This window comes from Manis pentadactyla, chromosome 7 (genome assembly GCF_030020395.1).
Source record: "Manis pentadactyla isolate mManPen7 chromosome 7, mManPen7.hap1, whole genome shotgun sequence".
NCBI classification, from domain to species: domain Eukaryota; kingdom Metazoa; phylum Chordata; class Mammalia; order Pholidota; family Manidae; genus Manis; species Manis pentadactyla.
The window spans coordinates 58,823,333-58,850,900 of NC_080025.1; the positions used below are offsets into that span (position 1 = coordinate 58,823,333).

Genomic DNA, 27,568 nt, shown 5'->3' on the forward strand with positions numbered 1-27,568 from the left:
GTACTTACAGTGAGCCCTTATTGTTCCCTCCTGGGAATGTGTAGTGAAAAAACCTAGACACTTTTGTGAAGAGAACATGGGGGTGGCAAGGGAAGGAGGGGGCTGGACTCTTCAGGTCCATTCCCAAGACTGCCTTTGGGGGACTGTCCTGGGAAATCTCAGTGTCTATTTAGTCCTTTGCACATACAGTGAGTATGTAGGATGTTATGAGCTTCCTTTATTCATGGTAACATGCTTGATTAGCCTTGGATAAACAAAGACATCACAAATCATTAATCAGTACCCAGAACTATCACAAATACAAGGACGTGAGCAACACCACCCAGAGTCCATTATTCAGCAGTGGATTATTTCATAATCAACCCTCCCTAAGTCTCTATGCAAGAGACTTAGGTGCCCTGAAAACGCTTAGTTTTAGTATCTTTATCAGCCATGAGATTTTCTCTTCTGTGAATTTCCTATTCATTTTTCTATTTATGTAGAAATTAAAACTTTTAATGTGGTTAAATCTATCATGCATTTCCTTTATAGTTCATGTTTTTGTGTTTTGTTAAGAAAAAAATGTGCACATACACACTCAGACTATATATACATACACTGTTGCTCCAGAAGGAGGGGGTTCCCTGACTGGGGCAAGTTTCCTATGAATTTGATGAGATTGAATAAAGACAAGGGCAAGGAATTGGGGGTTTTAAAAGGGGTATCACGTTTATTCCCATGGCAGTAGGTCTCAGTCTTTCCTAGCTCCAGCGCTGCTGTCTCCTGTTCCCTAGTGCAGGCTTAATTCTCTCCTAGCACTGGGGGATTTCCTCTGCCAGCCTCCCTCTCTCCTGGTTCTCCCCCAGGCTTCCCTTCTCCACTCCTTCCTGTTCTCATGGCTCCCACCTTCTCTGCTTGCACTGCTCTCTGCCTGCTCTCTCAGTTCTCCACTTTCCCACCCCTAGCACTGGGAGGAACACTGTGGGTGGTTCTCTATTGCGACTGGTGGACACCTGGCCAACTACATACCAGGAACTGAGGAGAGGACAGAATGGGTGTCTCCTCTCTGCCATTCTCCTGGGCTGGTACTCCCATGACTGACCAGGTGCTCTGTCCTGGGTAAACATCCTGCCACTCTCATAAGTATGCAAAGCAGGCTCTTTATATATATATATATATATATACAATGGGTGCTATTAAGCCCAGGCAGGAATCCTGGTTAGAAATTTACATTTTCTCCACACAGACATATATATGTATACATACATACATATATATACATATATATATATATATATATTTACATTTTGGACATAACATAGTTTATATTTTCTTCTAAAAGGTTTAAAGTTTTGGTTTTTTCCATAGGTATTTAATTCATATAGAATCAAATTTTCTGTGTATGAAGTAGGCATATAATTTAACTTTTCCTCCTCCATTTGGAGAGCCACTGTTAACTATCAATAATTTAAAAGTTCACTCTTTTTACCTGGATCTGTAATGCCACTTATGTTGCATTCCAGCTATGCATGTCTAAATCTATCTGTTCTGGGTTCTGGTCTATCAATCTATTTGCCTACCCAGGTGCAAAAACGTTTTGGCTATTCCTGGGCCTTCATCCTTTTTATTGATTTAGGATGAGCTTATCCTAAATCAATAGGGGGACTTTTATTGGAATGAAATTGTATTTAAAAAACTCATAATTTAGGGAAACTTGACATACTTAAGATTCTCAATCTTTCAATTCATGTTTACTTAGATCTTTTTTTATGTCCTTTAGAAAAATTCTGTAATTTTTTTAAAACCTCTAAAACGTGAAGCATATTAGCTACTTCATAGTTTTCTTTGCTATTGTGAATAGGATATTTAGGATATTTACATTTTGATTGTCAATGGTGGACAAACACACTATTGGTTTATGCATATTGATCCCATGTTGAAGAAATATTGTTGAACCATCTTTTTAATTCCAGTAGTTTGCCAGATTTTCTTAAATTTTATATAAAGACAACCTTAACTTCTGTGAATAATGAAAATTTGTTACTTCTTCTGTAACCCTTATATCTCTTACTTATTTTCTTGCCTTATTACTCTGGCTAGGACCTCTAGCATTATGCTTAATGGTAGTGATGGTGGGGTCATCTCCTCTTTGTTCTTATTTTAAAGAGAAGACTTCTAGTGTTCCATAATTAAGAACGATGTTTGACAGGGTTTTTTACTGGCATACTTCTACAGGCACACCTTGTTTTTATTGTGCTTCAATTTATTGTGCTTTGTAGATACTGCTTTTTTTTACAGGTTGAAGGTTTGGGGCAATCCTGTGTCAAGTAAGTCTACTGATGCCATTTTCCAATAGCATTTGCTCACTTTGTGTCTCTGTGTCGCATTTTGGTAATTTTCACAATATTTCAAACTTTTTCATTATTATTACATTTGGTATGGTAATCTGTGATCAGTGATCTTTGATATTACTGTAATTGTTTTGGGTTGCTACAAACCATGGCCATATAAGATGGTGAACTTATTCAATGAATTTGTGTGTTCTGACTGCTCCACTGACCAGGTGTTTCCTGTCTCTCTCTCTGTCTCTCCTCAGGATTCCCTATTCTCTAAGACACAACAATATTGAAATTAGGCCAATTAATAACTTTACAATGGCCTCTAAGTATTCAAGTGAAAGGAAGAGTCACATGTTTCTCACTTTAAATCAAAAGCTAGAAATGATTAAGCTTAGTGAGGAAGGCATGTTGCAAGCTGGGACAGGCTGAAAGGTAAGCTTCTTGCACCAACCAGTCAAGATGTGAATGCAAAGGAAAAAAGTTCCTGAAGCGAATTAATTACAAGTGCTACTCTAGTGAACACATGAATAAGAAAGCAAAACAGCCATATTGCTGATATGGAGGAAATTTTAGTGGTCTGAGTAGAAGAACAAACCAGCCACAATATTCCCTTAAGCAAAGCCTTATCCAGAGCAAGGCCCTAACACTTCAATTCTATGAAGGCTGAGAGAGGTGGGGAAGCTGCAGAAAAGCTGGAAGCTAGGAGAATTTGGTTCATGAGGTTTAAGGAAATAATCTCTCTTGATAAAGTAAAAGCACAAGGTGAAGCAGCAAGTATTGATATATAAGTTGCAGCAAGTTATCCAGAAGCTCTAAGATCATTAATAAAGGTGGATACCCTAAACAACAGAGTTTCAACATAGAAGAAACAGCCTTTTATTAGATGAAGATGCCATTTTGGACTTTCACAGCTAAAGAAGAGAAGTCAATGCCTGGCTTCAAAGCTTCAAAGGACAGGCTGACTCTCTTGTTAGGGGCTAATATAGCTGGTGACTTTCAGTTGAAGCCAATGCTCACTTACATTCTGAAAATCCAATGGCCCTTAAGATTTATGCTAAATCTACTCTTCCTGTGCTTCATAAATGGAACAATAAAACCTAGGTGACATCTGTTTACAACATGGTTTACTGAATATTTTAAGCTCACTCTTAAGACCTACTGCTCAGAAAAATAGATTCTTTTCTAAATATTACTGCTCATTGACAATACATCTGGTCACCCAAGAGTTCTAATGGAGATGGACATGAGATGGATGCTGTTTTCATGCTTCCTAATGCAACATCCATTCTGTAGCCCATGGATCAAGAAGTAATTTTGACTTTCAAGTTTTATTGTTTAAGAAATACACTTTATAAGGCTGCAGCTACCATAGATAGTGATTACTCTAATGGATTCCTTTAATGAATTTGGGCAAGGTAAACTGAGAAACCTCTGTGAGGGATATACCATTCTAGATGCCATAAAGAACATTTGTGATTCATGAGAAGAGGTCAAAATATGAACATTAACAGGAATTTGGGAGAAGTTGATTTCAATCCTTATGGATGACTGGGGGTGGAGGGAGGTTCAAGACCAGTGGAGGGAGAATTGCAGATGTGGCAGAAACAGCAAGAGCACTAGACTTAGAAGTGGAACCTGAAGACGTGACTGAATTGCTGCATCTCATGATAAAACTTTAATGGATGAGGAGTTACTACCTATGGATGAGCAAAGAAGATTTTATAGATTCTTGATACGGAATCTATTCTTGGTCAAGTTGCTGTGAAGGTTGTTGAAATGACAAAGGATTTAGAATATGACTGAATTTACTTGATAAAGCAGTGGCAGGGCTTGAGAGGATTGAAAGAAGCTCTGTTGTGGGCAAGATGCTATCAAACAGCAGCACGTGCTGCAGAGAAATCATTCATGAAAGGAAGAATCAATCGGTGAGGCAAACTTCATTGGTAGTTTAAGAAATTGGCAGTCACTCCAGCCTTCGGCAGCTACCACCTTGGTCAGTCAGCAGCCATCAGTATCTAGGCAAGAGCCTCCACCGGCAGAAAGACGAAAGGTGAACTTGCTGAAAGTTCAGATGATAGTTATCATTTTTTAGCAGCATTTTTAAATTAAGGAATGTACATTATTTTTTAAGATAGAATGATATTGCACCTTTAATAGACTATAGTACAGTGTAAACATAACTTTTATATGCACTGGGAAGCCAAAAAATTCATTTGATTTGCTTTCTTGCAATATTTGATGTATTGTGTGGTCTGAAACTGAACCACAGTATCTCCAAGGTATGCTTGCAACAAGTTAAGGAAGTTCTCCTGTACTCCAAGTTTTCTGAATTTTTGAATTTTTAAAAATCATTGAATGCTTTTCTCTGTGGCTGTTAAGAACAAACACTGGCTTTTCAACTAGAATGTACTATTTGGTAAGTTCATTTCTAGGCAGATACATATAATCAAGGCTCTTTGTAGGAGAAGAGATTTGAAGAGAGGAAGCTGGAATTTCCATCTCCATATCCACTGAACTTGAAGACCTCCTCTGGTTACCCACTATCTCTCCAGAAGTCCTTCCCATGTTCTGTAGCTCAGGGAGGTGGAGAGATCTCACTGAATCTATGTTGAATCAGAATCCTGTAGTGCCTCCAACTGGTACTGTATAACATGGAGTTAAAAAAGGTCTGTCTAATCTGGATAGCCCTTGGGACATGGCCGGGGACCTGTTTTTGGTACTATCATGGTCCCGGGTGTTCCTTTCTGAATGCCACCAAGTTGCCAACAGCCTTGCTTTGAATGTGGTGTCCAGAGCTGAAATCACTGTAGATCTGAATCTAATACTGTTAGATTGAGGAGAACAGTCCTTTCCATAACGTAGATCTTTTATCTTTTACGCCTAAGATTCCATTAGCTTTTTCACAGTAGTAGTGCCCAGTGACCTTGCCATTTAAACAAATCCCTGTGCCTTTCCTCAATACAGCTCCTGGCTTATGACCTCTCTGTGTGGTTGGGTGTTTAGAACAAAGGCCAGATCCTCACACAGACATTTGTTACACTGCATCATGTTAGATTCAACCTTTTAAAATCTTCAGGATCTATATTCTGTTATCCAGCTATACAATGCCCCACACAGCTCTGTGCCCTTCATAAATTAGATAAACTCATATCCTCATCTGAGCCATTACTGAGAGTGTCAAACAGGACAGGGCTGATGCTAAAGCCCTGAGGCTCGCCAGTTGTGGGTGCTAGTAGGATGGCCTAGTCATGTGTGACAAGCAAACAGAAACTTGGAAATGGAGGTTGGGTGAAAAATATAGACTGGAGATTTAGATTTGGGAGTCAATGAGCCAGAAAATGGAAATGGATAATCTAGAGAAGAGAGATAATAGAAGACAAAGGCCAGAAATTTGGAAGGGGAAGGGGAGCTAGAGAAAGCAGAGAAGGGGGAAGCAAAGATGTAGGATGGGAACGAGAGAGTCCAGGGCTGTGGCAGCCAAGAGAGGAGACATCAGTAAGGAGAAGAGTCAGGTGGGGCTGCAGAGATGGCCTGAGAAAAAGCCGTATGTGTGTGTGTGTGTGTGTGTGTGTGTGTCTGGGGGATGGTGGAAGGATTAGAAGCAAGATTAAATCCCAGTCCAACTCTATGGTGGTGTTGGTAATGCTTTTTTTTTAAAAGCCAAGTGATGAGTAAATGGGTGTTTATCATATAATTATTTATACTTTTTTGAATGCAGGGAATATTCATAATAAGTTTTTTCCCAAAAAGAGTGATTGGGTAGTATGGAAATGTGGGGAATAGATCTTTTTTTTAAAATGAAATTGTAGTGGTGAAAAGACAGGAGAAAGAGTAAAAGCTCACAATGTACCAGGGTGGAGGTCATGGTCCTATTTATAAGATGAGGGGAAGATGCCTGTGGAGAGAAAGGGCTTCATTATGGGGTGAAAGAAAGTAATTGATAGACTCGAAATTCTGGAGGAGTGCAAGGAGAGAGGAGTAAGACCTCAGGCACAATAGCTAAAATGTGTGATAAAGAAATGAGATAATACAGGCAAAGCTCTTGGCATACAGCAAAATCACAATAATGCTGGCCAGCTGAACGGATTAGAAAAATGTGATATATACATACAGTGGAGTATTAGTCAGTCTTAAAAAGGGGGAAATTATGACACATGCCACAACATGGATGAAGCCTGATGACATTACACTCAGTGGAATAAGCCAGTCTTAAAAGGACAAAGACTGTGTGGCTCCACTTGTATGAGCTACTGACAGAAGTCAACTCATAGAGACAGAAAGTAGAAAGGTGACTCCCAGGGGCTGGGGGTGGGGTGTATGGAGAGTTATTAAAAAAAACAAACTCAGGATGAAGATTACACTCTGGGGCAGAAAAAAGACAAAGAAGAGAGAAGAGAAGTGAATGAAAATAAAGCAAAGGTTTGGGGTGGGCAAGAAGAAACCTGAAGTTGTTGCTGGATGAGCCCCATCCCGGCAGAGGGACTAGCAGGGCCCCCGCAGGCTGGGGTGTGCTGCATGCTGGGCGAGAGGTGGCGGTTTTGAGCCACGTTCCAAAAGGGAGGCGTCAGGGGCCAACAGGAAGCGGTGCCAGGGGTAAGCAGTGCTCAGCAGAGTCAGTCGCATGGAGGTGCAGTGGAGGCAGCACCACATTGGGGGGCTTTCACCAGCTCTGCTTGGCTATGGAGGAACAGAGGTAGAGAAAGCAGATATGGTGCTGGCGGTGATCCTGGACTGAGGTGTCTCAGGTCAGGAGGAAGCAGCTTGAGGTGCTGACAAAGTCGGAGCTGGGCAGGGCAAGACACACTCTGCCTGTTCAGGAAAGGGTCTCCGGAGGTCGCTTTTGGGGGCAAATCGTGAGGATGCAGGGAGACCTGGCACTTACAGGTTGCTCTAAGATCTGAGCCTGCCCTGGCCCCACAGACTCTAACTGAGCCCGTAGGGCTGGTCTGCCTCTAGGGAGCCCCCAGCAATGGGGGGATACCTGTAATGAAACAGGTGCAGAGGAAAATTCTTACACATTAATTGGCTTATGAAAGAAATCTGCAATACTAGCTTTCAGGGCAAGTCTAAAGGGTCTTCAAGATAGTTGTACACAGTTTTCATATGGACAATTGAGATATTATGGTTTGTATTCAGGCTTCATAGCAGGAAGTAGCCTGGGACACAGTTAGAATTTACCAACTTACTTTAACTAGACTTTAACTGCCACAGAAGCTGTTATGTAGGAATGACTGCAAATCACATGCCTTATTTCTCTCCTGTAAAACCTTCAGCCAAAAACCTCCCTGCTGCTCTCCTACATAGTTTTGCTCTTCGTTATTAGGGATTACATTGAGGGGGCCAGATTGGGGAATGCAGTAAATTTTACCAGCATTCGGGAAGGAGGAATTTAACACATTGAAAGGTGTTAAAAATTGATAAATCTCCAGATTGCATGACCAAAAGGATTCAGTTCCAAATTTACTGCCCCCAGGAATGGTTTTGCTTAGGAAGAGCCAAACTGGCAGTTATTCTGACAGCACAACAATATAAGGGAGTTGGAAACTATTGCTCCTGGGAGGGTTTCAGAAAGGCAAGCCAGGCCGCTAACTGGCCTCAAGATTGGCCAAGGTAGTCAGGGGTTCTGAGTCCCATTTCTGGACCTTCTATGTGACTGCATGTCTTAGTAGTTCAAAGCCTCTTAAGGCACACATTTATTCATCTTTCATCCCGAGGCTGGCATATATATGCATGCTTCATGGATTTAATATAGAATGAGTCACCAGTGGAATAGAAATTAGGTGGCCCCATGGTAGGACAAAATATTTACATTTGAGAGCATCACCTCCTGGTTTCTGCCTTACTAGGGAAAGGAGAAGTGCCATGACAGTTGGAACAGTGTTTGAGAAGAGCCTGCGTGCCGGAAGCAGCCTGCTGGGAGTAAATCCCTGTTCCACTGCTGAATAGACCCACTGAACTGTGGTGTCCTCATCTGTACAATGGGGACAATATACTCGTACCTCCTTCATAGATTATTGTGACAATGAAATGAGATAATACAGGTGAGGTCCCTGGCATACAGCAAAAGCACAATGCAAGGGAGTTTCTTAGCTGTTAATATTACCTTTTCCCAGAGTCCTCTCAAAGGCTCACTTCTCACCCTCTCTTGCAGCCTGAGGTTTTTCTAAGTGTACCATGTATGCAGGGTGCCACTGCTCGTAGAGAAGCCGTGGGGATTGGGTAATCTGCAGAAACTAGTGCAGTGTTCAGGCACCACACAGCCTAATTTGCTCTCAATCTCTGGGATTACAAAACATACAAGTTAGTTTTACTAAGCAACTGATTTAAAGATTTGCATGTGGGCCATAGAATGGTTGGATTCTGAAAATACAATAAATCACTGAAATTAATGAAAGCTTCTGGAGGTCACTGGTTCTCAAACTTCACCAGATAATTGTCTTCTGGTTAACTCAAAAATTCACGAACAGTCAGGATCTGCAGATCTAAGAAGAGTGCCTTTGTATTTGAAACCAATCCCTCAGGTGGCTCTGAGACAACACTCCAGGGTGGCCATAGGGCCTCTGCTGAGAAACTCTATGGGTGACTTAAAAAAATACGGCAGGTGCTCATCTAAAGGAAAAAATCTCTTTGTTCTTTTACTTTCAGGTTCCTTCTTTTATCTCCAGTGGGTAAAAGAATAATAGGATTGAAATTACCTTCACTGGTTGGGCAGGGAGGATCTGGGCCCATGCAAGTCTTGGTGCTGGACAATCACTGGCAGGCTGAAAGGATTCGGCATGAAGATCTCGAGCTATTTGGATGCACTATGTGCCTGAAAATCATCCCGAAGGGCTATACCTTGGGATTGTTATGCTAGGAACCTGTTTCTCAGTCTGATTTTTCAGGACTGCATTTTCTCCTTCAGGATTGTAGGAAAAGAAATTTTCTGAAATGCCATTATACATAATCCAAAATCCAAGACAATGTAATGTGAACCGCAAGCATATGACTGGCAGCCATTCTCCAAGTCCAAGAAGAATGCGTCCAGATCAGCACTGAAAGTATGTTCCTGGGAATTAACTGCTAGGCCCATCATTCTGTTGGGGAGATGTTTCTGTGTCTTTCTATGGTTTTTCTAAGGAATTAAACTCCCTAGACTCAGCATTTTACCTCCAGTTGAGGCCCTCAGTCTGCTCCATCACGACACATGGTGCTCCGTGGCATCTTTCCCTGCTTCTCCACTAATCTGTTGTTGTAAATGTTGCCTTGAAAGGGTCTTAAGATTCAATTATTAATCAGAACCAATTTAACAGGCTGTTGATGCCAGGAATGAAATTCTTTCAATTTGCAAAGCTGGGATAAGCTGATTGAGGAGAATGGTACTATTTCACAGTAAATACATTAAGCTTCCCACGCCTGCCTAAAGAGCTTACTGAGGTTCACAGGAGTGCAGAGAAAGGTGTGTTTGGGTGGGTATGTTACTAGTCAATGGAGAGTAATTATGAGGAACTTATAAACCATTGCAGCCTCAGTTTAGATAAAGTTTTCTTAACCTGGAAGGGCAAGTTGCTATAAATCTCCTTTAAAATGCAGCCCCACAAACATTATTGAGACAAATGTGCTACAGAAATGATAATATTCTGCGCTTAAATCTGCTTTATACCCTTTGTTCATACTAAAGTTATGAGAAGCTACAAGCTTACTAATGATCTTTTGAGGCGCCAGACTTCAGACAGGAGGGTAATAAGTGACCTAAATCATTTTCAATATACTGGAAGTACAATCTGTGTTGAGTGTGAGAAGCTACATCATTGAGGGTCAGTCATAATTCATGAACTGACCTCACCACAGACCTCTCACATTGCCCTGTGCATACCTGCGAGGTCACCTAGACATGTGATGGGTGCTCTTCTAAATGCAAGAATCTCATTAAAAAAAAACTTCTAGGTTTCTTTTTTTTCTCCTGTCGATGAATGACTACTAGGTTGAAATTACCCCCAGTTCTAGACTAGGACTCCCCCATCCTCACCCCAGGATTAGAATTTCACCTCTAACATTGTGTAAGAATTGAGTTGATCATCTCCAAGTCAGGGGACACTATGAGGTGCAGGCAGAATCAGCTACATAATTAGTAGGCACAGTGCTAGATGAAAATTCATAAAGCAGAAGAAAGTGTCATTAAAGGTATTCAAATACAAAGCTTTTTCCTTGTCTCCTGAGGCCTCTTTCTCACCTTGTCATGTATTTATTGGTTTTATTCTTATTTTCCTTTTTTTCATTGTAATAAAATACACATAACATACAGTTTGCCACCTTAGCCTTTTTTACAGTTACATATTACATGTACACCTTGTGCATTTTTAAGTATATAGTTCAATGGTATGAAATACATTCACATCATTGTGCGATCACCACCAGTCATAGTTTTTCAATTTGCTGCTTCATGTCATTCTAAGTAAATAAAGCTAAAATTTAAAATTATTACCATGAATTTTGTGGTTCATTTTCACACTGTGCAATGCCAGATTTAAATGCAAGTACCAGAGCATTTAACTCATTTGGTCAATCATCAAAATCACATGGTTTGTATTTTGTCCTTGAAGGATGCCGTGAGCTGGCCAGAGGAGACAAACACAGATTGAGGAAGGTTCGGAAGGGAAAGAGAAGTCCTCAGTCACAGAGAGGGCTCAAGGTTTCTGGCTGGGAGCATTGCCCTGGCACGGGGCTACTTCAGGAGCCCCCACCCTGGGTGCCACTCAGGCCTGAGGGCTGGTATCTGTGACCCACAGCAGTTGGGTGGCCCCCAGGGTATTGCACCCTCTGCACTAGGAAACTGGATCAGGGATGGGCCACGGGTTCACCCCTCATCAGGCTCTGGCCTCCTGCCTGACTGTCCACCAGACATGTTGCAGCACTGCCAGTCCTGGGTGGCTGGCCACTGCTGAGCCCTGCCCCAAGATGCTGCAGGACAGGTGCACCCAAGCATGACCTCCACTGGAGAAAAGGACAAGGGAGAAGAAAGGAAGTCAGTGCTTCCCTCCCGTTCCCAACTCCCCACAACATTCTTCCTGATAGAGGGACATCTGGGAGAGTGGATCTGTTCTCGGGACAGAGGCCCTCTCCCCTCTCTGCTACAGCTCTACTTTCCCCATTTCTCCCTCCTCCCCTTCCTGCCAACTCGGGGCTGTCCTGGCGCTTTGCCTGGACCCCACTGCTGGGGGCTGGTATCTGTGGTTGCACTCCTTCTGGACTCAGTTAAAACTCAACACTGTTGTGGTTTCTTTGGATTTCCTTTGCTGCTCCTCCCCTTTTTGCTTCCCTTCTGTCCCCCTCTGCCTGAGGGAGGGAAGACGGGAGACCTCTTTTTAAATTATGCTTTCTGGTGCATTAAGGTGGCAGGATGCCTGCAGTGAGGCTCTTTGAGCTCCTGGTGTGGGGGTGCTGTGCCTGCTGTTCAGGATTGGGGGAGGCCCTAAAAGAAGAAAGGAGAGAGAGGAAGGGACAAAGCTGGAGAAAGTCACAGAAGCACAGAAAATATGGGAAAGAGAGTATGGGAACAGGTAAGGGGAAGATGGGCAGCTGGAGGGAAGGAAGGGAGCCTGCTCTGTGCACATGGCTGGAGGAAGAGAGGCCTGACCCAGGGAAGCTTCTGGCCCACGCAGAGGGTTCTGTGCACGCTGGTCTGCACGCGGCTGGGAATCCCGGGTGGTGGCAGGGGCATCAGCACCAAGTCTCTCCTGTGCTCAGTCACAGCCTTGAACATGTGACTCTGCATGTTAGTCTTCTCAGAGCACCTCCAGGTGAATTAGTGCCCTGAGAAGGGGTGGGTGTTCTGGAGAGCACTGGGCTGGGGGGTGGGGATGGGGGTTTGAACGGAACAGAAAAAGGACAATGGCAAGTCCCTTCAGGCGCTCCCATCAGGACTCAAGAGTGGTGCTGAGAAGAGCTGGGGCTTTTCATGTACAAGAATCTTCACAAAAATGAACTCTTCTTTTCTAGGGTGATCAATACAGAGACCATACAGTCAGGCATACTCATAACCTCCAGTTCTGAAAACACGTTCCTCCTAGCAGTATCATAATGAACTACCCTCTTGGGTCCTTTTGAGAGAGCACTGCTAAAATCCTAACCGCTGGAGAAGGGAGAAGAAAGGGTGACTTGCATATGAACTCCCAGTCGAGATGACATGAAGTTTCCTGGTGAGCCTGGTGCACCCACGCCACAGTCCAGACTCACAAGAAGCCATAGTCTTCCTGTTCTTTCTGTTCCCCTTGTAATTAGTATCTCTTTCTGGAGGAAGATTCCACTTTTGGATTATGATACAGACTTCACTGACATTTTCCTCACAGTGGCAGCAAAAACTAATTTGCCAGGGAGACAATATGGTCCCTTTCAAAGTCCTGGAGTACTGTTATATTTATTGAGATCTCTTTCCTGGCTGGTGAGACATGAGAACAATCTTCAGCTCCAATTCAACAAGCAAGCCAAACTGTGCTAGCAAAGATAGCCCTTCTCTTCCTAGAGCAGAATTTCCCCAAATGGTGGTCTGTGGGTCGTCCACACTAGAATTACATGGAATGGTTAAAAAATCAGATTTCTGCATCCCCACTGAAGAACTACTAAATCTCTGTGGGTAAGGGGTCAGGACCTAGATTTTAAATAAGCTGAGAGTTTGTGATCATATATAAACTGACATTTGTGACTCAATGCTTGGGGCAGTGGTTCTCAAACTTGAGTGAGCCTCAGAATCACCTGGAAGCCTTGTAAAATACAGATGGCCGGGCCCCGCTTGCAGAGGTTCTGATTCATTAGGTTTGGGGTGGGGCCTGAGAACCTGCATTTCTAATACGCGTGATACAAGATGCTGCTGGTGTGGGGACCTACACTTTGAGAACCACTGGGTTAGAACAATTAAAACAATTTAGTTTTGTGCCAGTCAGGTGTAACCTACTTACTGCTCTCGGGAGGCCCTGGGGATCAGCATGGCAGGCAGTGACGGAGGACTTGTTTCTGTCCCTCTGGGAGCTGAACGTCTGGGTGAGCAGCACAGGGCCACCTGGCCTCCCAGCCAGGGCCTGCGGGGGCAAACGTGGGTTGGTGTGTGTTTGTCAGATAAGCAGGCCTCGGGGGACAGGCTCTTCAGACTCTCAGGAGCTCAGTTTGGTTTCAGTGATGCTGAAATGGGGTTGTAGGTCTGTTCTAGGGTGAGACATGAAGGATTGGCCAAATCTAGCCAATAGAGCCCAGAACTACGCTGGAATAACCAGAAACACAAAAGGCAGCAGAGTTCTCATCACCATTCCAGACAGTGGGCATGGTCACATGGCAACAAGCCACCAGGCCTCCTGGCTGAGAGATCAGTGGTCTCAGGCCACAGACGTTCCCTTTCTTCCACCTAGAAAGTGTTTCAGGCTGAGGCCTGTACAGACCGCTGTGGTGGTGTGGTTCAGGGGCTGCCCACAGGGCCTTCAGGTCCCCAGACGCCTGCAGTTACCATTATGGCCACTAGAGGTCTCAGCAGGATAATGATTATCCGAGGATGCAGCCCAAAGGACTTGGAAGCAGCCAGGAGTGCCTCCCCCAACCTCCCCTGGGCCCTCCAGCAAAGGGAAAAGTAAGGTGAGGAGACCACGGTTTCTGCCTGCTTGTCCAGTATCCTCAACGTGACAACTGGCCTGCCTGGCTGCTGAAGGAAGCCACTTTCCTCTTCAAACAGTGATGTAGTGGCCACAGGAGAAGGAATGGACACACAGACAATGATGGCTGCCAAGAAGGGGCCTGCAGGCCGTTACCACAATTTCCAACAATTTCTCCCTCCAAAGGACATGGTGGATTGACATTTTTCAATCTTATGGGAAGTGCCATGCTAATGCAGCTTTAAGAGTCCTCTCACCCAACCCTTCCAGTCAAATTTCCTGCTTCCGCAGCCCTTATTCCACCAAAATTCTGGAACTGAAATTCTATCCCACTAATATGTTCTAAGGTCATGCCTTCTTTGCAGTGTTACATTTCATCCAGAGCATTAGAACCTAAAAGTGAACAGGCAATTACCCACCTCTGTGATTTGCCCCACCCCGCCATATCCTGCCCTGCTCTTCCCACCCAACTTTGAATCAGTATCAGATACAAGGAAGAGGGCTGCAGACCAGATGGGCTATTTTGGAAAAAGCTGTGTGTTAAGCCAAACTTGCTATGTGGAAACCAAAATGGGTCAAACTGTTAAACCAAGTGGTATTTGTTGCTTTATAAAAAAGATTCATCATAAAAATGCCACAGATTTACAATAGAAAAAGAAAGCTCTGTTAAAATGACATTGTATATTTGGTTAATATTGGTATGGTATTTCTATAATTTTATGTAAATAAGGGGTGTGTCTCAAAACTTTGTTGGAAGCTGGCATGTGTGGGTCTTTTCTCTGGCCTTTTGGCTTTCAATTTATTTTTGGACTGCCTCAGACTTTCCTGGTCCTATAAACTCAGTAAGCAGTACGTGGAAAGGAGAAAATGTGTAACCTTTCACATACTGGGTCTGGTGTTCTGGGAAGGAGAGCAGTAGATACCAACCAGATAAACCCAAACTGGAGAACTCAGCCTATCTGAGATGACCACGCCTGGAGCTCACCAAGTCCACATCAGTTTCACAGTTCCGTGTAAAGGGGGCAGTTTACTCACTTCTCATCCGCACCTTCTCCCTCCCTCCCTTGTCGTTCTTCAGTTAGTAATGCAGACTCATAGGGCTCTTATTTGTATGGCTGTCTCTGTTTGCACGGCCTGATTGTAACATTACTCATAATCCTAGAGTGGGAAATGAACACTGCTGGGAGGAAACTGCATGAAAAACAGCCTGAGGGTAGGAACAAACTTAGCATTACGTATGAAATCAGCTGTTCTCAAACTTGTTTTACAGAGGAGGATCCCGAGGTCCAGAGAGCCGCAGTAACTTTCCCAAGCTCAACTGGATGTTTAGCAGCAGAGCCAGGACTGGGACCTGTGGTCCTTTTTTGGGATGTAGGCCCCTTCACTTTCATTCACTTTTTTATAAAATTCACTTTTAAGAAGTATTAAAAAAAAAGTTGTGTATGAGGTTCTTTCTCAGAGAGAAATGAGCTGCAACATGCACTGATAAGACACTCCGCTAGAAAGAAGGGGACTGAGTTTTAATCCAGGCTTTGCCCCAACTTGGACAAGTTACTTTCCCTCTCAAGGCCTCAGTCATTTTCTGGGAATTAATAGGTTTGGAGCAAGGGACCCATCCCCTCCAGAATTCTGTGTGTGTCTAAATGCCAGGTTGGGGTCTCAACTCGGAGGGGCTAAGGAGTGCTCACTCACATCTCACGGGAGCCCCTTCCACTTAAAAATCTTGTTATCTCTAACAAACTTGGAACGTTGCCTCCTAACTAATTCCCATTCAATACACACGTGACACGTGAGTGCAAATGAGAACCAGAGGCAGTTCCAACACCGAAAAGGCAGTCAGGTGGGGAAGGCTGTGCAGCAAGGTAGGATCTTTCTGTTAATGTTCCAGGTACACTCTTTGGCACAGATTCCTCCTCCTCAGTTTATTTATTCTGTAAATCTAATTGCTTACATACTGATTTACTTGAAGTGGAAATATAGTTTATGTAGATTCAAGGAACATCAAAAGGGATTGTGTGTATGTGTGTGTGTATACCATGAGGGGGCCAATACCACCCACACTTAGCTTAAAAACCATTATCCATCCTCCTTCATAGGCACAGGCTTGTTCAGTATATGTATGCGTGCCCATCACATACATATGTACAGAGAGAAAATGATAAATAAGATTACCACTTTCTCCATGACTCATTTTAGTCCTGTTCCACGGCACCATGGTCTTTCTTTTCACATAGCCCCCACTTCTACAGAGACGCACAGAGCAAACCTCTGTTCAGGCTGGTGGCCCCAGAACACTGCAGAGCAATAGCAAAGGCGTGCCCTTGGTGCCCAAGCCCACATGAAGAAACCCACACGTTCGCACACTGTGAAGTAGTATGTTGCAGTGAGAACGTGGATACATGCCTGGAGTCCTAACAGCTGATCACCGGAGGACTCACTGTCAGAGACAATAACGCATTCCCCAGGGGTCCCGCTCCTACCCAGGGAGCTGCCAGGCGGACAGCAGCAAGGGCTCTGGCCCTTAGGCATGTGCCAGCAATTGTGGGAGAGCACAAAGACAAAATCAGGAGCAGAGACACCAGCTCTGTGCCTTAAAAGGCACAGTTCATGCGGCCCAAGCGCCAGGCGGCAGAAGCGGGAATCCCCCACGAAAACATGCAGGCAGGTAGGCAGAAGCGGGAAGCACAGCCGCACCCGCGGGAGCCATGCTCACACTTACGCCGTGTGGTCTCACACTACCTTAGTTTGCTTTACGCATTGCCATCATCTGAGAGTTTGGGAGGGAAAAACAGAATGGTTAAAGGTAAAATAAATGAAGAGGTTGCACTTTATTTTTAAAGGTTAAAAACAACAGTCTCATTCCCGACCATCTCATGGCTCTTGTGCAGACAGACACGCGTGATGATTGATCCACAGTGATGAAAACACGGTTCTGAGACCACTGCAGCTTCAGATCTCGGTTCTGCCACTTGCTAGGTATGTGACTGTGGGCTCTGCCTCAGTTTCCTCATCCATGAAATGGGCCTGATGGTAGCACTTACCTCATACGATTGTGGTGAGGATGGGGTGAATTATATGTGTGAAGTACTTGGAATAATCCCACTCAACATTAAGCATTATCAAAATATTAGATATTGTTGTTATTTTTATCTTTGGCTTCCTCAGGCAATACCACCCAGACTAGGGATAAAAAATTTACAGAAAGCCAAGGACTCAGAGAGAATTTTAAATGCTCAATAAGAAGAATAATAGAAGAAATCAAAAAATTCAGGAGAAAAGGCATAGTTAGAAATGCCTGGATTGAGTGATTGTTTTGTGTGTTGCTATAATTCTTTGAGGACATCATTTCAAATTTCAAAGAAATTCCAGGTAGCTTTTAAAGAAAGATAAATGAAAATCAATTGCACATACATGATCAATTAGAATGCTGAGGCCTGGCTCATGGTGGACAATTCTGTGCACACATCATCAAGTATACCCTTTGACTGATGGCGTCTTACCAAAAAAACCCTTTTTAAATTGAAGTATAGTTTATATGCATTATTATATTGGTTTCAGGTGTACAACATAGTGATTCAACAGTAACACACATTATCAGATGCTCACCATAATATGTGTGGCTACCAACTGTCACTGTACAAAGGTATTATAATATTGACTATATTGCTTTTCATCTTCATGACTTGTTTTATAATTGGATGTTTGTCCCTCTTTATCTCCTTTACCTGTTTCACTCATACCCTTTCCCCATGGCAACCACCAGTTTGTTCTCCATGTTTATGAGTCTACTTCTGTTTTGTTTGTCCATTTGTTTTATTTTTTTTTTAGTTCCACATATAGTGAACTCATATGGTGTTTGCCTTTGTCTTATTTCACTTAGCATAATATCCTCTAGGTCCATACATCTTGTCACAAATGGTAAGATATCATTCTTTTTTATGGCTAATATCCCATTGTATATATGTACCACTTTTTCTCCATTCATCTATTAATGGATACTTCAGTTGCTTGCACATCTTGGCTATTGTAAATAATGCTGCAATAAACATAGGGGTGCATATGTCTTTTTGAATTACTGATTTTGTTTTCTTCAGCTATTACCTTTTGGAATTATGGCATCTTGTGTTAAAAAATCCTTTTTTTAATTGAAGTGTAGTTAATATGCAACATATTGGTTTCACGTGTATAACATAGTAATTCAACAGTTATATACATCACAAAATGCTCACCACAATAAGTGTAGTTACCAACTGTCACCATACAAAGGTATTACAATATTATTGACTATACTATTAATATTGACTACATTGATTACATCAATTAATATTGTATCAATTCATTATATCAATATTGACTATATTAATTCCGGAAGTGGAATTAACTGGGTCATGTTATTTCTATTTTTAATGTTTTGAGGAGCCTCCATACTGCTTTCCGTAGTGGCTGCACCAATTTGCAATGTCACCAGCAGTGTATAAGGGTCCCCTTTTCTCCACATCCTCACTGACACTTGTTATTTCTTGTCTTTATGGTACTATCTCTTCTGTTTGGTATGAGATTATAGTTCATTGTGGGTTTGATGTGCATTTCCCTGATGATTAGTGATGTTGAGCATCTTTTCATGTGTCTGTTGGCCATCTGTATGTCTTCTTTGGAAAAATGTCTATTCAGGTCCTCTGTCCATTTTTAAAAATTGGTTTGTGTTGAGTTATACAAGTTCTTTATATATTTTGGAATATCAGCCCCTTATTAGACATATCATTTGCAAATATACTGTCCCATATGTCAGGCCGGATGGCATCTTACATTTTTGAACTGGCTTCCTTTAGTGCCTCACACTGAAAACTGCTTAGAAGTGCCGGGTAAGGACAGGGATGGGTTTTGAGTACCAAGCAGTTTCCTGAGTCATGCAGGAGCACAGACTTCTTCTCCATTCTTTCCCAGAACCATCCATCAGCTTTGACCTCACCTGGCAGGATATTGTGGTCAAGCAGGAAAGAACGGCACTTGGCCCTCTCCTGGCATCTCTCCTTTGCTTGTTACCGGACTCTGTCACTTATTCATTGTGGCAGAGAGTGTTCCCAGGATGGAAGTGCTAGTCCTCTCCTCTGTCACTCTATTTCCTCATGCCCTTTCTCACTTTCTCAAGGCACAGAGAATTGTGTGGCTCTCTTTGGGGTGTGAGCATTGGGTAAAGTGATATGATTGTTAAAGATGGGAAGCTGCACACTACAAGCATTATTTCCAGTGAAAAACTGAAAGCAACACTGGCAGTCCTCAGCTGGTAGAGGACAGAAGAAGAGAAGGACAAAGAACTTGACAGAGTCTGGTTGGTAGCCTAGCCTACCTGACCTCTTCTGAGTCAAAGGCTGCTTCTGCAAAGCACACTTGCCCTCCGAAGCACAGACACCATGTTGGTGGTAAGTTTCTAGCTAGATGCATTTCCCTGCCAAGCAGGGTGTGTGCTTGTGTGTCCATCTGAGGTGCCCAGCCACAGAGTGTGGTGCGCTGGGAAGGCCTCTGCTCCAAGCTGAGTTTTTTTTTTTTTTCCTGGATAATTATTTTTTATTGAAGGGTATTTGATACACAGTATTACATTAGTTTCAGGTGTACAACACGGTGATTCAACATTTATATACATGATAATTCTAGGTACCGCTATCACCATACCAAGTTGTTACAATATTTTGACTATATTCCTTATGCTATACATTACATCCCGGTTACTTATTTATTTTACAATTGGAAGTGTGTCTATATATATATATATTTTTTGTGAGGGCATCTCTCATATTTATTGATCAAATGGTTGTTAACAACAATATAATTCTGTATAGGGGGGTCAATGCTCAATGCACAATCATTAATCCACCCCAAGCCTAATTTTCGTCAGTCTCCAATCTTCTGATGCATAACGAACAAGTTCTTACATGGAGAACAAATTCTTACATAGTGAATAAGTTACATGGTGAACATTATAAGGGGAGTCATCACAGAAGCTTTTGGTTTTGTTCATGCATTATGAACTATAAACAGTCAGTTCAAATATGAATATTCATTTGATTTTTATACTTGATTTATATGTGGATACCACATTTCTCTCTTTATTATTATTATTTTTAATAAAATGCTGAAGTGGTAGGTAGATACAAGATAAAGGTAGAAAACATAGTTTAGTGTTGTAAGAGAGCAAATGTAGATGATCAGGTGTGTGCCTGTAGACTATGTGTTAATCCAAGCTAGACAAGGGCAATAAAACATCCACGTATGCAGAAGATTTCTCTCAGAACAGGAGGGGGGAGGTTCTAAGCCTCACCTCTGTTGATCCCCAATTTCTCACCTGATGACCCCCCTGCGACTGTGCCTGTCTTAGGTTGTTCCTCCCTTGAGGAATCTTACCCGTCTCTGGCTAACCAGTCATCTTCCGGGGCTATACAGGGAAATGTTAAGTTGGTAAGTGAGAGAGAAGCCTTATTGTTTGAAAAGGTTAGCTTTTTCCTTCTTTGCATATTTATGCCCTGTGGCTTCTATGCCCAGCATTTGTCTTGAGGTGTCTTTACCACTTGGAAGAATTATGATACTCATTAAATTCAATATGTGGCACGAATTCTATTTAAGGGTTGTAATTAGGTAGGAAGAAGAAAAGCTATAGAAGTAGCAGGCGGAAGAAAACCTGGGAAGATTGATTATTTCTTTGACATATCTTCTTGTAGAGTAACTTCAGCATGTATAGGTTTTAAACTACTAATTAAATTGTGCACACACATTAACATAATAGGAGTATAGTTACATAACCAAAGCATATCTGTAATTACCAGTCATCTCCAGTGAAACCAAGAAAACCAGTTAGGCACCTTAGGCGTTTGTGAAAACTTATCTATGATATGGTGGATATTGTCCAACTGAACTTGAACAGTCTGAGAGAATTCAGATAAATTAAAACAACCCATTCCTGGGGACTGTTCACATCCCATATGTTATTTTAACAGTAAATAGTCTGTGGTTGTAAGATTTTGGAGCGCTACAATTTGCACTTCTCCTAATTCTTGGTTGAGTTCTAACAGTATAGATCCAGTCAAATTTGTTGTTTTTCTGTATGCACAGGCCAGCTTAGATATCTCCTTCATCATTCCCATGGCAAGTCCAGGAATTGGTGGGATGAGTGCATCTCACCTGTGGCAGTGCATGGATCTTTGTTGGGGTTTTTTTTGCTGATCATCTTCTGGCATGAGTCTTCCCGAGAGTGCTGATGTTGGAAGTTCTTTTTCATATCGTATCTTAGTTCATTTTCGGGGTAGCCAAATTAGGCTTTGATCCTTTGTATAAACACAAACAGACCCTTTGCCTACACTTTTATATGCCCTTTATATCATTGTGTAGAACTCATTGGAGGTCACCACACAGGAACTGCTTTTTTTTTTTTTTTATCATTAATCTACACTTACATGATGAATACTTTGTTTACTAGGCTCTCCCCTATACCAGGTCCCCCTATATACCCCTTTACAGTCACTGTCCATCAGCGTAGCAAAATGTTGTAGAATCACTACTTGTCTTCTCTGTGTTGTACAGCCCTCCCCTTTCTCCCACCCCCCTATGGATGCTAATCTTAATACCCCCCTACTTCTCCTCCCCTTATCCCTCCCTACCCACCCATCCTCCCCAGGCCCTTTCCCTTTGGTACCTGTTAGTCCATTCTTGAGTTCTGTGATTCTGCTGCTGTTTTGTTCCTTCAGTTTTTCCTTTGTTCTTATATTCCACAGATGAGTGAAATTATTTGGTATTTCTCTTTCTCTGCTTGGCTTGTTTCAAGCTGAGTTTTAACCTGGATGAAATCCACAGGGGTAAAGGCACCCTTGCATTGAGTTCTCCAGCTGCCAGTTGGGCTGCAGGCTCCTAAAAGCTGAGTTGGGTTTTTCTTTCTCAGGAAGCCTCTCACAATGTCAAGTACACCAAGAACAACATGCCCCCTCCTGCAGGAGTGGTTTGGGCTACCAGTGGTGGCGTCTTCATTTGTCTGGCTGTTTAAAGACATAGGCTTAGATCTTTCCCAATCACAGGTATTGTTTCAAGGACACAGATTACAGCGCTTGGACTCAGGAACACAGAGAAAACCCTTGATCTGTTCCACACATTTTTGAAGGGATGCTTTTTATGTCATCAGAATGTTGCTCAGGCCAAAGTACAAATGGGAGAAAGGGGCAGAAGCAAAGGGATTTCCAACCAGAAAAAGGAGGTCTAATGAGATCAGGTTTGCATAAACAGAGAAATTTAAACAGAATTACCAAACAATTAGTCAATATAACTAGGATGGAAAATACAAGATGATCTCAAAGGGAATCATTACAAATGAGTTATTCTTTCACTTTGGAGGGCTTTCATTCCACACCATCAGAAAGTCCTTACGTTAACAGAAGAAAGGCAGTCACACTTTTCCTGTTGATAGGACAGGCAATGCCCTATCTCCTGGAGGGTTGATATGCCCATCAGGTCACAGGGAAGTAGCAGGAGGGCTGGAGACCTTGATGGCAGTGAAGATGGCCATGGCACCAGCACCCTACCCAGTGTGAGCCTCAGGAAAGAGTCCCTGGGGAGTGGTTCTGTTCTGAGTCCCAGCGCCCAGGCCTCTCCCAGGTCCCAGGTGTAAGCTGTCAGGCTAAGTTTCAGCAGGTAACCCGTGTAGGAAAAAAGCCCAAAGAATGGGTTCTGCTCCTAGACAAAGGGCTGATGCCTGAGTAATCTTTGGAGTATTTTGATGATCCATGCTGTCTTTGCTACATAGTCAGGTCTGAAGGTAAACCTCTCCTGGGTCCCTCTGAGCCCTGAGTATTATCCCACAAACCGTATGGGTCATGTCCCAGTTGAGGCTGAGGCAATGGGACATACTTCATGCACATTTTCCCGTAGGATGGAGAAGATTCCTCAGAGAAAAGGAATGGCATCACCCCTACCAGAAGGCAGCTGCGGTGTGTTGTTTCCATGCACATGCTCTTCTCTTTGCTATAGACACAGACAGGTCTTTCCCATCACTGCTTGTACTGGGCACATGTGACTGTTCAGAGGGCTCACTGAGTACATCAGTTCTTCTTACAGTGGTAGATTCACTAATAGGCTGAGTTTACACTTGTTAAAGAATTTTATCTTTATCTCTAATACTCAAAATATAGAAATGGACATAGCCTTTATGTTTCCATTGATTTACTCACACTTGAGTGAAAAGCTGTCTCATTCATTTGAAACTTTATAAAACCCATCCCAAATGTCCCTCTGAGTAAGCATTCTTTTTGTATCTGGGTGATTGGAACCAAGCCCTGGGAGTCTGGTTCTATAGTTTAATTTCCCACTTCCTAGGTGGTACCAGATAATAGGCGGAATGCTGAGTGTTGACTGATTTTTCCCTCAAATGCATCACCTCCTGGGCCTTTGGTGCTCAGTGGTGGAGGATAGCCAAGAAGGCGTGGTAATTTATTGTTAGAATCAAAGAAATATAGGCTGGACGTGACTTTGGTAGTTAATTACTCAGCCCACTCCTTCATAAGGAAAGGCAGACTGAGAGTCACAGCCTGTTAGAGACGGTCAGGGTAGGGGTAGACAGCTGACTTGTGATCCAGGATTACCCCTCCATGAGGCTCTCCACTGCTGACAGAACAACAGTTTGCTAAGCAATGACATCCATCTGGAAACAATATGAATAATATGCCCAGCCTGCCCCCTGAGTTTAGAAAGGTTTAATCTCTTCATAAGCGAGCTAAGGGCAAAGTTAGGAAACTGCTTGAACTCCTCCAATAAGATAAAAATTAAATGTTGTGTCTGGTCTGTCTCCAGGTCACTTACCCAAATTTGAATAGACTATGGACCCCTTTAAAGGAAAATAATCTTCCAAGACCTATGACACATTTTCTTAACAAGCACTTGAAAACATTTATTTAGGAAAGCTAACATCTCCCTCTATGCATGGGATTTCAACTGAGAATTCTCACAGAAAGAAGATGATGTTTATTTTTATACTTGGGTAAATGAAAGCACAAAACTTAAATGCCCGAATTAACCCCTGAGATGCCCACCTTGCCAGAAGAGCATGCCCTTGAATTCAACTGGAGGAACAGTGTCTTAGCTCAGAATTCGCCTCTGCTCTCTCCTCTGGGCCCACAAGTGCACCTTTCCTCAGTTTACCTGCCTTTCCACTTTTGCTCCATTGGCAGCTCTTTCTTTCAAATGAATGGATTTTTTTTAGTTTACGTCTTAGGATGAAGCCTTGTGCCCTGTGTTCCTGTTACCTTGTCACCCTCTCGCTCTGAGTCCTGGGTCACTTTGTGATTTTCCTAATATTTGCTTTAGATGACAATGCAGCATAATCCTGCCTTTGTAGAAGCATATATATTTTTCTTTAGAAAAAACGAACATTTATTTATAAATAAGATAATATTAAAACCATATCCCATCATACGTTGAAGTTAATGGAAAGTTAAAATCGTTAAGCTTTTGAAAGAAACATAGAAGTATTTTCATAACCAAAGCACAGACATAGATTTCTTTAAGTGTATTATTTAAATTGAACATAGTTGATATGCAATATTATATTGGTTTCCAGTATACAAAACAGAGTAGGATAGTGCTTTTAATGACAATGCTAGTTTTCTAAAATGAAAGAGATAAGATAGAGGTTTCCAATCTGCATCAGCCAGTGTCTGCATTTCAGGGAAGAAGTTCCTTTAGTTAAAATGCACTTCAAACACCTCAGCTGGCCTTGTATGGTAGTGAAATTCCCTGTTTTACAACCTCACCAATTTAACATTGCCATCCTGTCCTCTCTCTGGGGTGACAGGTGGCTAAAAACACATTAAGTTTTCCTCTGAGGGGGAATTTCTCTCTGCTTGACAGCCTCTCTCTGTTCCACATCTTGCAGTCGACTAGGAACTTGCCAGGGAGCTCCCCTCGGGAATGCCTCTTTCCTGCCTACCTACTGTCATCTACTCCTGGGTCAGAATGTTTCTTGTCATTAAGAATTTATTCCCCAGAGGAAATGTAAGCATGTTAGAATTTCTTCTTGGCTCTCACAGTGTTGTTGTTATTTTTGTTTTAGAATATATGGAAAGTGATTTAAAAACAAAATGGAATGGTTCTTAGTTCTACATTATTTTGGTTAAAAAAATGAAAGGATGTTTCTCTATGCTTGCACATTCCAATATGTGCCATTGGACACATATAGCTTAAATTTAAATTAAAGTGAAATGCAATTTAAAATTCAGTCCCTCAGTCTCACTCGCCACATTTCAAGTGCTCAGAAGCTGCATGTTTTTAGGGCCCTATACTGGACACGGCTGACACAGAACCTTCCCATCACCAGTCTGTGGGATGCATTGCTCTGTAACATTTACTATGCTTTCTTAAGATTTGAATGCGATCTGTACACTATGCTCTAGGAGTTGGATTCTGAACAAGATACAATGAAACATAAATGTGAGAGATATCTTCAGTCAAAACCACCTTTACAGTGCTGAGGATAATTATTTAATAAGCAATACAGGTGAAAGTCTGGGTGTCTTTATGTTCAGGTCAACCACGCAAAGCCTTGTCATTTAATTTAGATCCTAAGAAGATCAGTCTTTATTTCAATGAAAAGATGAAACTGACTTTTACTAAACGGAGGTGTGAGTGTGGGGCTGGGGGCAGGGTGCGTGAGGAGACGCATCAGATACCCTGGGGACTTGTGTCAAACTAGACATTTCCTCCCAACCCAGACAGGAGTAGGATTTGTTGAGGTGGAGAGGTGCTACACATGGAACTTCCGTAGTTTGAAAAAGTGCCTCAAGTAGTTCTCATGTTGTTCTCTCCCACATCCCTCTAGTTGGCAATCACTGCTCCAAAAAATGGCTAAAGCGGTTGAGGACATGTGCCTAATTACAGATCATAAGGAGAGAGAGAGAGAGAGAGAGAGAGAGAGAGAGATTTACCCTAAGAATTGGCTTATGTGATTATGGAGGCTGAGAAGTCCCATGATCTGCTGTCTGCAAGCTGGCAATCAAGAAAAGCCATCAAGAAATCAAGAAAGCCAGTGGTGTGATTTGGTCTGAGTCCAGATGCTGGAGACCCAGGGAAGTTGATGGTGAAGCTGCAGGCTGAGCCCCAAGGCTTGGAAACCAGGAGTGCTGGTGGCGTTCCCAAAGGGAAGGAGGAGACAGGTGTCCCACTTCAAGCAAGAGAGCAAATCATCCCTTGTTCTGACTTTTTGTTTTAGTCCAACCCTCAACAGATTGGATAATGCCCACTCACACTGCTGAGGGTGATCTCTTTCACTCAGTCTGTTCTGGAATTGCCTCACAGACATCCCCCAAAACAATGCCTTACCAGCTCTCCGGGCATCCCTTAGCCCGTGAAGTCAATTTATAAGAACCATCATGTAGGTTAACATGGGCTGGTCTCATGGGCAAGTCTGCACAAGTCTAAGCAGAGTGGGCAAGCCTTCTGGTTGGCTGGGTTGTAGTGCTTCGTCAAAGCTTCCATATGGGTAAATATGGAAGGCACGCTAGCAAAGCATTAAACATTTTTTCATTTAGCAGTCATTTACTGAGCATCTAGTAGTATCTGTCAAACACCTTGATGTGTATTGTGGAAGATTATACAATCAGCAAGCAATGGCCCTGGATAGAGTGTGCCAGGTGAATTCCTGTATGGGATTTGGAGTCAGCCTGAGTTTAAATCTGTTACATTCCAGCTGTGTCCTCAGGAAAATGATTAAAGTTTTCCAAGGTTCAGTTTCCTGCATTACGTTGGGCATAATGCTAACACTTACTTCATGGGGTTATTATGAGGACTGAATGACATGTTACATGGCAAATATCCAGTAGAATCTAGTGGCTACACTATTATTAAAGAGCATAGAGTTAAGTGAGGAAGAGAAACTCACCCAGGTTGTACTCCTCCTCACTGCAGAGATGCTGGCTCAACGGATAGAGAAATTAAAGGTGTAGCTTTAATGCCTGTGTGAGCCAATCAGCTCTGGGGTGGACCGGATGCCCCTGCCTTTAGCCCTGCCATCTCACAAACGTGGACCACTGGGAAATCAGGATGATAGTATGTGGACAATCAAACGTAGAGCTGAACCAAGACAGAGTCCATCCAAGTTCCTTCCTTCAGATATTAGCAGACTAAGATTCAGAGTCAAAGTACTTTGCCAAACTTTAAACACAACCCAGAGCTGAGGCCAGAACCTGGGGTTCCTGATTCCCTGCCAAGTGTTTGTTGTACACACATGATAGTTTTCTAATGAAAAAGAAATCTTCATTGCTATATTAGGAAAGATGCTTATCTTACTATCATCAGGCTGTGGGATTTCCAAACACATTGCACTGGCTCCAGAACCCAGATACCCACTGTGTGCAATTCTCACTTGTCTTCAAGGTAAATCAATATCCTGAGACACAGCTCCCAGAAAGGCCTCTAGGCTGACTCACAGTCTGTAATAGCCAGGTGTTCTTGGGATCTAGTTTGAGGGACACTCCCAGAGTTAACTTGACTCATCACTGCACAGCATGGGTAAGCCTTCAGTTCCTTCTGGACTATGGGAATGACTCGGAGAGCACAGTGAACTTGCGCAAGGAGGTGGGGGCCCAATCCTCATGTTCACTGCAGCCC

At 42.7% G+C, this 27,568-nt stretch overlaps 1 protein-coding gene across 3 annotated transcripts in view; it reads right to left on the reverse strand.

Annotated features, from left to right (window-relative positions):
• LHFPL3 (LHFPL tetraspan subfamily member 3) overlaps positions 1 to 27,568 on the reverse strand; it is a 564,922-nt gene that overhangs the window by 71,713 nt on the left and 465,641 nt on the right. Inside the window, exon 3 of one of the 3 annotated variants that reach the window (XM_036892489.2) lies at positions 16,653 to 16,700. The exons of 1 other annotated variant lie outside the window; for it this stretch is intronic. In XM_036892489.2, the coding sequence (XP_036748384.1) occupies positions 16,684 to 16,700 (17 nt within the window). In that variant the 3' untranslated portion in view covers positions 16,653 to 16,683. The remainder of the gene's footprint in view (positions 1 to 16,652; positions 16,701 to 27,568) is intronic. One more of the 3 variants, XM_036892488.2, reaches the window with a different exon arrangement.